This window comes from Saccopteryx leptura, chromosome 10, assembly GCF_036850995.1.
Source record: "Saccopteryx leptura isolate mSacLep1 chromosome 10, mSacLep1_pri_phased_curated, whole genome shotgun sequence".
In the NCBI taxonomy this organism is placed as follows: Eukaryota; Metazoa; Chordata; class Mammalia; order Chiroptera; family Emballonuridae; genus Saccopteryx; species Saccopteryx leptura.
In genome coordinates, this window is record NC_089512.1 from 33,210,407 (window position 1) to 33,222,147 (window position 11,741).

The following is an 11,741-nucleotide window of genomic DNA, read 5'->3' on the forward strand; positions in this document are numbered from 1 at the left end:
TCCAACTTTCCTCCATCTTTCCTACTCACTCCTACGTCCCATACTCAAGAATCTGATGAGAGCAACTTCTGCTTGGACTTGACACTGGGTGAAAAAATCATCCACATTTTGTCTCATTTGAGCTAGAACCTCATGCAAGGGTGTTACGTCCCTTTTACAGTTGAGAAAACTGAGGCTCAAAGAGAATGAGTGACGACTGTACAAGGTCACCCAGTAAGAGGTGGTGCCAGGGTTCAACCCCAGGTCCACTGTCCCCAGTGACTCTGACTCAGTCACAATTGTGAGTATGGACACCAGGGAACATGGGCCCAACCACACGGGCAAGTGACAAGTTGATGTAAGCAGGCAGTGCACAGCTAGCTACAGCTGAGCTGACATCCATGTTTAAGTACAAAACCCCTGGTAACGGGAGGGAACTATTTTCCTCTATGTTTCTCCGCTTCCCAATTCCACTACTACTTCCTCCATGGAACTTTCCAGAACTTTGCCACCTCTCCACTTTACTTTCACTCACTTTGTATGCCGGTGGTTCCCAAAACTGTACTGCATCAGCTTCTTTTTTTTTTTTTAATTTTTGATTGATTTTTAGAGAAAGAGAAGAAGGGGAAAGATAGAAAGAGAGAAACATCGATTTGTTGTTCCACATATTCATGCTGTCACTGGTTGATTCTTGTATGTGCCCTGATCAGGGTTCAAACCTATGACCTCGGCATGTCGGGACGACACTTGAACCAACTGAGCTACCCCACCAGGGCCCTGCATCAGCTTTTAAAGATTCAGATCACTGGGCTTCACCTTGGAACTATGGAGAGTCTCTAGTGATCGGGTCTGAAAATCTACATTTTAAACAAACAGTATATGGGCATTGAATTCACACGTAGTTTTGGGTACCAGTGATGAAGCTGCTCAAAAGTGTGGTCTGTGGACCAGCAGTGCTGGCACCAACTGGGAGCTACATAGAAACTTAAGATCTTGGGCCGCACCCCTGGCCTGTTAAATTAGACTCTGGATTTTAACAAGATGCACAGGTGATTTGCATGCACATTACAGTTTGAGAAGGATGGCTCTGTCCAACCGTTTTGGCATAAAGAGTGTCCTAGATCAGCAGCAACAATGTCACCCAGGAACTCACAGAAATCGAATTCTTAGGCCCCACCCTAGACCTACAGAGTCCGAAACTGTAGGGATAGAGGCCAGGAACCTGCATTTCAACAAAGCCTCTAGGTGTTCTGACACACCTCAAGTTTGAGAGCCGCTGCCCCGAGGGAAGATTACCAAGTACTTTCTCAGCCGGGAGCCTCTTTGATCCTGGACATCAATTGCCCTACGCTGGATGCCAGGATGATCAAAGAGAGCTGAGTCTGGAAGAGTGTGAAAGCTGTCAACGCCAGGAGGCTGAATGGGCAAGGCCTGTTCCGCCTGCCCCTCCTTTTGATGGCAGCATTGAAGGGCCGAGTCCACCTCAGTCCTCAGCGCACGGCTCCATCATGGGCCCCTCTCTTTATTTCATCTATGTATCCATTCCCCTTTATGCCTGCTCCTACCCCCACGTCTCCCCTCCCCCATAGCACAACCATCCCTCTTTGTTTCATTGCACCCTGTGATGAAGCGCCCAGGTGGCTCCCAACTCCTCGGCACCACCACGGATGCTGGGATAACATCCTCTTCTGTGTGTCCCTGTGGACTGGTCCGTGTGCCTGCGCCCCTTTTTACAGATGGAAAAACTTGAAACGCTTCCAGCCCACGTGACTTGCTCAGAAAGTTCAGCTTGGAGGTGGAGCGCACGACTCTGGTGTCACCTGGTTAAACCGCCTGGCCCCAGTCCCTCCACCTTTCTGTGCCTCGGATTCCTCACCCATAAAACAAAGATACTACCTAATTTACAGGTTTGTCACGAAGATAAAACCAATGAACACCATTTAGCAGAATCCCGAGCACACAGTGCGCATTTTCTAAATGTCCAGTATAGTCTCACCTTTTGATGTTTTACGCTGACTTTTTTTTCCCTGTTTTGGTCTTGCATTATCGGTAACTCTCCTTGTGGCCTCTATTTCAAACTGACCTCCAGCAATGACCCTCCAGTTACTCAGAAAAGGTCTGTGGCCTGGACAGGTGAGCTGAGCAAAGGCTAGGGTTGGTTTGGGGGCTTTGGTGCGGGAATTGGGGCCAGCGGGGCTTGTCTGGGTTATGAGTCAAGGATGGGCTTGCAAGGAGCTGTGGGGTGCATGAGGGTGTGTGGCTCAGACAGCAGGAGGCAGAGCTGCGGTGTCTCGTGCTCAGGTTCTGGTGGGAAAGCAGTAGTGCAGGACCTGCGCACAGTAGGTGCCTGAGATGTGGCTGTGCCTTCATGGGTTCTGTTTTGGCCTGGTTTGAAGCGGTGGAAAGAGGAGAGTCCTGCCACCTGGAGGGAGGTGTGTGTGTGTGTGTGTGTGTGTGTGTGTGTGTGTGTGTGGCGGGGAGGGTGGTACTGTCTCACTTTACAGAGAATCCTAGAGGGGTGCTGGGCAGGGGAGGCCCGGGTGCCTGAGGCGCTGGCGGGAGAGGAGAGTCAGGGCCAAGGCTTGGGCAGCACAGGCTGCATGGATGAGCTGCAGCCAGGAGAGGGCGCCTCACACCTCCAGGCAGGGCTGGGGGTGGTCCAGTCAGAACCGTGGAAAGCTGGGGTGGAGGAGAACAACTGTCCTGGTTTGCCTGAGACCTGTAGGGGTTTTCAGGGCTAAAATCAGGAAAGTCAGGCAAACTGAGATGAACTGATTACCCTGGCTGGAGAAGGCGACTACTAAAGCGGTGCACACACACACATATGCACACATACACACATGCATATGTGTGCATCACACACAACACAAAAGGAACCCGTGCTCGCACCACACACATGCACAATACACACCCACACACTTCACACCACCAGCATGACACACGGCACACTTAAACACATACACATGCCACAAAATTTGCCCACACTTGTGCCATACACACTACATATCCATGCACTTCACATCACATCCATAACACACGCACACTTGTGCATGTACACATGCACCACTTACAAAATACATGTATAATACACACATGCAGCAGGTGCAACTCACACTCACACAATACACACACAAGCACATCAGACACTTGCTACACATGCACAACACAATATACCTGCACACACATGTACTATAAAAACATATGCAACACAAACATATCACAACACACACATGCATTACATATACATGTTCACATCAATCACACCAACTGCACAACACGCATGACATATGTGCCATACACATCGCAATCCATATCAACACACATGAACACAAACACATACACACATGACAACATACAATACAACTCATACCTGTGCACATCACACTCACATACACAGCATACACAGTCACAACATAATGCACTACTCATGTGTGCTATACGTAACCCATACGCACAACATCCATCCAATACACACACATACACAATGCACTCACAGGTACGCATATGCACAACACTCTTACACAACACCCATAGTCACAGACATACACACCTTTGCTAACTAGAGACTTCTTGTTTGAGGCAATGTTTCTTTTTGGCAAAATGAAGATACTCATTCTTGCTCTAGGCCAGTGAAAAAATAGAGGGAAAGAATTTAGAAACTTAAATTCATTCATTCAGTAATCATTTCTATACTGTGTGCTGGGACCCACGGGCTCACTGCACGGCGGGGGAGGCAGGCATTGAACAGACCCACACATCAATAACCGTCCAACTTCAGTTGTAATGAGTGTTATGAGTTAAAACTCCTGAACGCACAAAGCTGCAGAGGGGTGGGCCTGGCTGTGTCTAGGAGTTTCCTGAAAAAGAGCTTTTATGGCCAAGACCTGAAGTTAGAACAGCAGGGTTGGGACAAAGAGGAGATGAGTGAGGCACCCAGGCACATAGCGTACAAAGGCATCATTCCTGAGTGCTGTTCTGCATTTGCACAACCCTGAGAGTGGTTGAGTAGCCAGGCTGAGAGGGAGCCCATGAGGGATCTGAGGAGTGCATGGTCCTGCTCCCACATGCTGCTCTATGTGGGTCCTCTCATCCAGGGGGCTGGAAGGTGCACTTGCTTCCTAAGAAACTCTCTGGGCTTAGGGAAGAGCTGTGGCTTATAGGGAAGGGATCTAGATCACCCAAACTAACCAGTTACACCACCCCGAATGCTGGTAACCAGGCCCCCTTCTCTGCTGCCAGCCAGGCTGATGGTGGCAAGTGGGTGGACATGTACAGGATGAGCCCACCATCTCCCTGGACACAGCCTGCATGTCCTCACACTTCCCAGCTTGCTCCTGGAGGTGGGGTCACCCTGCCAGGTGAGACTGCATCAGTGCAGTCTTCCAGCTCCTGGGCACTGGAAGCATAGTGGACTGAGGGCAGCAGAGTGGGGGTTCAGGCCGAATGGAGCAGGCTTTGCACCTGCTACTGTGTGACTGTTGAAAAGTCACCTGACTCCTCTGTGCCTTATTTCCATACCTATAAAATAAGTATAATCGTAACACTAGCACTGATTCAACTGAGTTGTAAGGACCTTATAAGTTAATACATGAAAAGTTCTTAGATTAAAGTCAGGCACATGGCAATAGCCAATCAAATGTTAGCTGCAATTGTTATTTTGATCCAAAATAAAAGCAAACACTAGCAATCATAATATCAAATGTACTGGAGTCACAGTACCAGAACTGGGAAGTGCCTTGGAGAACTCTGTCCCAAGTCCCCTCTGCATTCCATAGATAAAGCTGTTTGACCTGATAATCCAGAGATAAAAGGACTAGAACCAGGACGAGAAAAGAGGAGGAACCAGTAAGAGCCGCTCCTTTCTGTTCTCTAGGACGGTGGTTGTCACCGGGAGAGCTGGTTAGGTACAGATCACGGATCTCACCCAGGGTTCTGACTCAGTGGGTCTGGGTGGGGTCTGAGACTCAGCCTTTCTAACAGGTCCCCAGGTGACGCTGCTGCTGGTGATCCAGCGGCCACCGTCGGGACACGGGAGGCAGAGCGCAGAAAGTTCACACCCCACCTTTGCTGAGAGCACCCCCCGTGCGCGGCGGGGGGAGGGGAAGCAGGGGCCTTACTTACAGCGGATGCCGTACCTCGGGCAGCGCCCTCTGCAGGGGGATGAGGGCGCTGAGCGCCTCCTCCAGGCTGAGCGTGCTCAGCTCCTCTTCTTCAGATACCTCCTCGTCCTCCTCCTCCGCCCCCCAGTCCTTGTCGGGAGCCTCGTGGTCCAGCCTCCGGTTCGGCTGCTTGATGAACCGGTAGCTGCCACCTCTGCTGCCCTGGCTCTGGTTCCTTCTGACCCTGGGTGAGGCCACGGCCACTAGTAGCTGATCCTCCCGCAGGGAGCTAAAAGGTGGCAGACCCTCCAAGGGACCGTAGTCTTGGTCCTCGTCCTCAGACTCCAGCACCCATTCCTGGGATTCCTCGAAGTCCAGGCGGTACCCGGCGTCGGGGCTGTGCGGGGCTGCCTGGGCAGTGACAGCCTGGGGCAGGGTGTGCGGGGGAGGGAGCAGCACGGTCACCGTCAGCAGCACGCACCCCAGCATCAGGAAGAGCAGCAGGAATTGCAGTCTGCACGGTCCATGCCTGCATCGCTTCCTTAGGAGCATGTTGCTGGGACTTGCCAAGTGCAACAGGTCATGTTCAAGTTCGCTGCCTCCTCCTGCTCCAGGTTCCTTCAAGCTTGCCGCAGAACCTGGGCTCCTGGTGCCACCTGGAAGGTTTTGGGTTTTTTTGACAGTCACTTAACCTGCTCCTTTTATCCCATCTGACATTTGCCAACAGCTGGGTAAGGCCAACTGCCACTTACAATCAGAAAGCCGCAAGGCCCAAGTCCCAACCCAGACCCTCCCTGAGTGGATTTCTTTAATTGCCTTCGGAAAGCCTGTTCACAGGGACTTCAAATTAAATTGTTTGCCCCCTCCCCTTTGCCCCCTTTTTCTCCTTGGGAAAAAAAGAACCAATTACTTCATTCTGCTCAGGTGCTTAGTTCCATGTGTTTCATCCCCCCTCCTCCCCCTTTGCATGAGTGGTCAGCTTGCTACGCGCTCTCTGGGGGCAGCTGGTGGGTCCTCCGTTCGGCAGAGCTGACAGCCGTCATCCTTTGGATGCTTCCAGGCAGATCAGATCAACAGATGAGAAGCCGGCAGGCAGTGCCTGATTTCCTTTCACACATAGCTCCGCGCTCAGCTGAGAGCCCTCTGCCAGACACAGCCCGAGCCAGGCGTGCGCCTCGCTCCTGGTCCTAATGCCCTCACTGTTCCCAGGCTTTGCATAACCCCACAGAACATAGCTCCAGAGGAAAATAAAAGTCGTCACTGCTAAGACCAAACCCAAACAGAAACGTGCCAGGGATTTAGATTTGACTCTTAGTCCTGGCAAGACTTCTTGCCCCACCCAAAGGGGCAGGAGAGAGTATTCTCTCCTGATTTCAGAAGGCTGCACATGTGACATGGCTGTCAGAAGCCAGCTGTCTCTTTGTACCCTCAGCCGCCCAACGGTGATCTGTATGGCTAGGCCAACTCTTCCTCTGTTCCCGAATACTACTATCCTTCTCCTTCTGGGAATGAGGGAGGCTGGGGCTTGGGGGAGGCTCATGTAAGCCTCTTCTGCCCACAAGAGCATCTGAATGCCTGTTACGTGCTGGCCACGGAGGGGGGAGGGCTATTGGAAGAGGAGCCATGTGCTGTGCTCTTTCAGCTGTAAAACTTCATTCAACCAACAAATAATAGGAAGCACCTACCATGTGCCCAAACTATTCTGGAGACTGGGAGTACAGCAATGAATGGAACAACCCAAAATTTGTGCCTTGTGGAGTTTACATTTTAATGGGAGAGACAGACAATTTATTAAAATATACAGTGGGGCCTGACCTGTGGTGGCGCAGTGGATAAAGCGTCGACCTGGAAATGCTGAGGTTGCTGGTTCGAAACCCTGGGCTTGCCTGGTCAAGGCACATTTGGGAGTTGATGCTTCCAGCTCCTCCCCCCTTCTGTCTCTCTGTCTCTCCTCTCTCTCTCTCTCTCTCTCTCTCTCTGTCTCTCCCTCTCCTCTCTAAAATGAATAAATAAAATATATATATACAGTGGGGTCAGATGGTAATAAAAATTAAGGAAAAATATATGCATAGTATCTCTACTGGACTGAGGACCCACCAGCTACCCCCCCTCCGACAGTGCATAACAACCTGACCACTCATGCAAAAAGGGGGGAACGAAACACCTGCGCAGAATGGAGTAATCCCCAAAAAAGATTTTAGTAGCCATGGGTGACCCAGCGCTCTAGGTCCAAGGTCACAGTTACCATACAGGTAGACAGCATGCCACTTCAAGTGCCTGCATCTCCCTGCCTGCCTGGAGGCTTCTCCAGCATGGGGGTGGGGGACGCACCTTTCATGCTGTCCAGACCAGAAGTGCTAGGGGTTTAACTTCACTCATTAAGCAACTCCCATTATTAAGGAAAGAAAATTAGTGAATAAATACTTTAGGTGACAATACTGAATTGGTTTGGTGAGATTATTCTGAGATGTGGTCTACATAATTCTATAAAGAGCTCCGAGCAGGATTGGGACCCCCTTTGTCCACAGGGGCATCTTCTCATCGGCACACCCTTTATTTACTTTTTCCCTTCTTCTTCTTTCTCTGCCCACCCTCTCTTCTCTAACAAACTGCCTAAACCCCAGTTGTTATCTCAGGGTTCATCCTCAGGGAATCCAAATTCAGGCAGAGATGTCAAACAGCAAAAACACTTTCTCCCTTCCTTTTGTTTCTGGTTGTAGAGTTAGAATTGCTGAAAGAAATAACTTCTTGGAGTATTCAACAAGGTTATTTCTATTCTTTTTAGGCAAGTCTAATGATGACAAGTTTTCTGATCCGTGTTGGGCACAATAAAGTGTGTACCTAATTGGTACTTTTTTAAGTCCGAGGTCCTAACAAGAGTGAAGTATTCTTCAGTGTATTCTATATTATCCCTAGAATAATATGTTGAAAGATAAAGGCTATGCCTGACATTGCAAATTCAACCTGTCTTAAAAACACAGTTAATGCCAGTAACCCTAATAGTATTTTGCATATTCTGCAATTGATTCTCATCACCCAACTCCATAAGAAAAAAAAAAAAAGAGTTTCTAACAAAATGGTAGGGGAAAATCTTGTTACTTTGTTTTCAAGTCATGATGATATGTATTTTATTTTATTTTGTTTCATTTTGTTTGTTGTTCTTATTTTAGTCAGAAGAGAGGAGACAGAGAGACAGACTCCCACATGCACCCTGACTGGGATCCACCCAACAAACCCACTAGGGGGCGATGCTCTGCCCATCTGGGGCTATTGCTCCATTGCTCGGCAAAGGAACCTTTTTTTTAGTGCCTGAGGCAGAGGCCACAGAGCCATCCTCAGCCCCAGGGACCAACTTGCTCAAACCATTTGAGCCATGGCTGCTGGAGGGGAAAAGAGAGAGAGAGAGAGAGAAAGAGAAAGAGAGAGAAGGGGATGGGGTGGAGAAGCAGATGGGTGCTTCTCCTGTGTGCCCTGACTGGGAATCGAACCCAGGGCATCCACATGCCAGGCCAACACTCCACCACTGAGCCCAGTGAGCCAACCAACCAGGGTTGATAAGATGTATTTTAAAAGGCAACATCTTTTCTTCTAAAAAAAAAATATTTTCTTTTTCAGAAAATTACACCTTTTGCTCAGTAGACTGCCCGGTAATGCCAGGTGAGTGTCAACCTGGGAGGAAGGTCACAGACACTAAGCCTGTCCCTTGTGGATGCTCCCAGAGAGGTGATGGGAAGGCAAGAGCACCCTGGCGCTGCCTGTCAGGAGAGGCCTAGACTTGGGCAGTGACTGTGACCCAATCAGCATCTTTCTGAGCCCAGAAGCAAGGCCAGATCGCTCCTGCAAGCTCCCAGGGTAAGAGGTGCCAGAAAAACAAGTCCAGGGACATCCAGCCAGGTGGTGTGCGGTTCAGCTCCACGTTGAGGCCGCTCCAGCAGAGTCTTTCCATGTTTCTTCCATCTTTGCAGTCACCAGTGACTTCCTTGTCCTTCTGAACTAGGACCAGCATTCTTGTTGTCACCACTCTAAGACTGACCGTGTGAGCCCTCTCTGTATGATGTGAGTCACTGTCCATGCCATCACTTCATTCTCAACAGGCTCTGCTCAGAGGACTATGATTCCTGTACAGGACAGGGAGGTTCTGCTGTCACTCTTCAGGTTCTCTTCCAAATTTTTTGTTTATGTTCCAATTTAGTCTACTGAACATCAAAGGGAAGCAATTGACTCCTTTGTAACCAGCTTTCTGCCATGCCATTCTGTCCCCAAGGTAATGAGGACAGGTGCCGGTGTCAGAATGGGGAAACAGCTAGGGTGTAGAAGTTACAGAGAGAAAGACACATCAGTCAGTACCTCAAAAATCTTATACTGTCATATGAATTCCAGGTATCTTTGAAGGTCTGAAGGGTCTAAGACAACACTGCTCCTCTGCCCTTCATAGTTTCTCTAATTCTGAGAATAAAGGTCCACTTCTGGTCCTAGCGTATGTAGAAAGCAGTGTGAATGCACACCATCCTTTATGTTCAAATTAGAAAACGTGTAGCTAGTGTGTATGTGTACATGTGTACACACATGTGCATTTGTAATATACATTTGAAACATTTGTAATATACTATTTTTTAATATAAAATATTTAAGTAAGAGTCAGGGAGGCAGAGACAGACTCCCACTGCATTCCAACCAGGATACAACCAGCAATGCTTGTCTGGGGTTGATGCTCTGCCTATCTGGGGCCACTGTTCCATTGCTTGACAACTGAGCTATTTTAAAGCCCAAAGTGAGACCATGGAGCCATCCTCAGCCCCCAGGGCCAACTTGCTCAAACCATTTGAGCCATGGCTGTGGGAGGAGAAGAGACAGAGAGAGAGAGAAGGGGGAAGGGGAAAGATGGAGAAACAGATGGCTGCTTCTCCTGTGCGTTCTGACCAGGAATTAAACCCGGAATTTCCACATGCTGGGCTGATGCACTACCACTGAGCCAACTGGCCTGGGCTGTAATATAAGTTTATAATAGAAAATCTTGAACATTTTCTCATGCAAGTATTTATAAAGCTGCTTCATTTTCTTTAATGGCCACATAGTATTTCATTAGTTGGATAAGTTTAATAACACTGGGGAACTTTTTTTTTTTTCTTCTTCTGTTGCTTGAGGTTTTAGAACTTTTTTCTATATATTTCTGCATCACTGATTCCAAATCTGAAATCTGTTTTTTGGTGCATGCTCTAGTTTTTATGCAATTTTAATTTATTTTTGTTACACTTAATGGCATGCATTGGTTTTTAAATTGGAGTTAAAGGGCAATGACTCTTGGATTGAACATAACCACAAGGCAATTAATGTTTTACAAACATCACTTTTACATAATTGTAGTTGTTTTTATTTTTATTTTATTTATTTATTTATTTTATTTTATTTTTTTTTAGGAGAGAGAGAAGCAGGAAGAATCAACTCATAGTAGTTGCTTCTCATTTGTGCCTTGACTGGGCAAGCCCAGGGTTTTGAACCAGCGACCTCAGCATTCCAGGTCGATGCTTTATCCACTGCGCCACCACAGGCCAGGCCTGTAGTTGTTTTTAAATGTAAAAAAAATTATTATCTGATAAAAACACCCTCTTATTTTGTTTTAAGATTGAAGCATGGCTTCTTCAAGTAGGTGTAAATGTAAGAATAGTTCTTACATTTCTGTTATATATGTGGCTGTTACACACTTCAGTGTCAAGGGCGCAATATTTCATCATTTGTGACATGTGCATATATTGCCTATTTTCAAGTTCCCCTTGGTGATCAAGACAAGAATTGGGCTCCTTATATTGTGTGTCATAGTTGTGAGGAAATGCTTTGTGACTGGACAAAAGGAAACGCAAAGGAATGCCTTTTGGTATTCCCATGGTTTGGCGTGAACCTAAGGACCACAGCAGTGACTGTTATTTCTGTCTGATCCATACAAAGGGCATCGGCAAGAAAAAACAGCATATGATCACATATCCTAATATTCCTTCAGCAATACGACCTATCCCACACTCAGACACTCCTGGTTCCAGTTTTCAATGGTTTTATTTCTTCTAAGGACGAAGAAAGTGACTATGGTGATTAAGTGTATTTTGATAAGATGCATCAGGAAATGGTTGTAGAATCTGAAGGGTCTTCTTCTGATGCCAAGCAGTCATTAACCCCTCAGTAGTTTAGCCAACCCAAATTGAATGACTTAATAAGATATTTGGGCATATCAAAGAAAGCAGCTGAGTTATTAGCCTCCAGGCTTCAAGAAAAAAATGTACTTCACCAATCAGCTAAAGCAGTGGTTCCCAACCCCCAGGCCGCGGACTGGTACCGTGGGCCATTTGGTACCGGTTCGCAGAGAAAGAATAAATAACTTACATTATTTTTGTTTTATTTATATTTAAGTCTGAATGATGTTTTATTTTTAAAAAATGACCAGATTCCCTCTGTTACATCTGTCTAAGACTCACTCTTGATGCTTGTCTCGTAAGTTTGACAATTATATTTAAAAATACCACAGTTTTTACGCCGGTTGCATAATTTTATTTTGTGCATTTATTCGTCCCACCCTAAAGGCCAGTCCGTGAAAATATTTTCTGACGTTAAACCGGTCAGTGGCCCAAAAAAGGTTAGGGATCACTGAGCTAAAGTATCCCATTTCAGGAAACA

The 11,741-nt window shown here is 47.5% G+C and overlaps 1 protein-coding gene across 1 annotated transcript in view; it reads right to left on the reverse strand.

The window, feature by feature from the left end:
• Positions 1-6,332, reverse strand: part of GALNT15 (polypeptide N-acetylgalactosaminyltransferase 15) — a 49,240-nt gene extending 42,908 nt beyond the window's left edge. Inside the window, exons 1-2 of the mRNA XM_066350964.1 lie at positions 5,989-6,332; positions 5,101-5,734 (exon numbers count right to left, since the gene is read on the reverse strand). Of these exons, the coding sequence (XP_066207061.1) occupies positions 5,101-5,630 (530 nt within the window). The 5' untranslated portion in view covers positions 5,631-5,734; positions 5,989-6,332. The remainder of the gene's footprint in view (positions 1-5,100; positions 5,735-5,988) is intronic.
• Between the last annotated feature and the right edge of the window lie 5,409 nt (positions 6,333-11,741).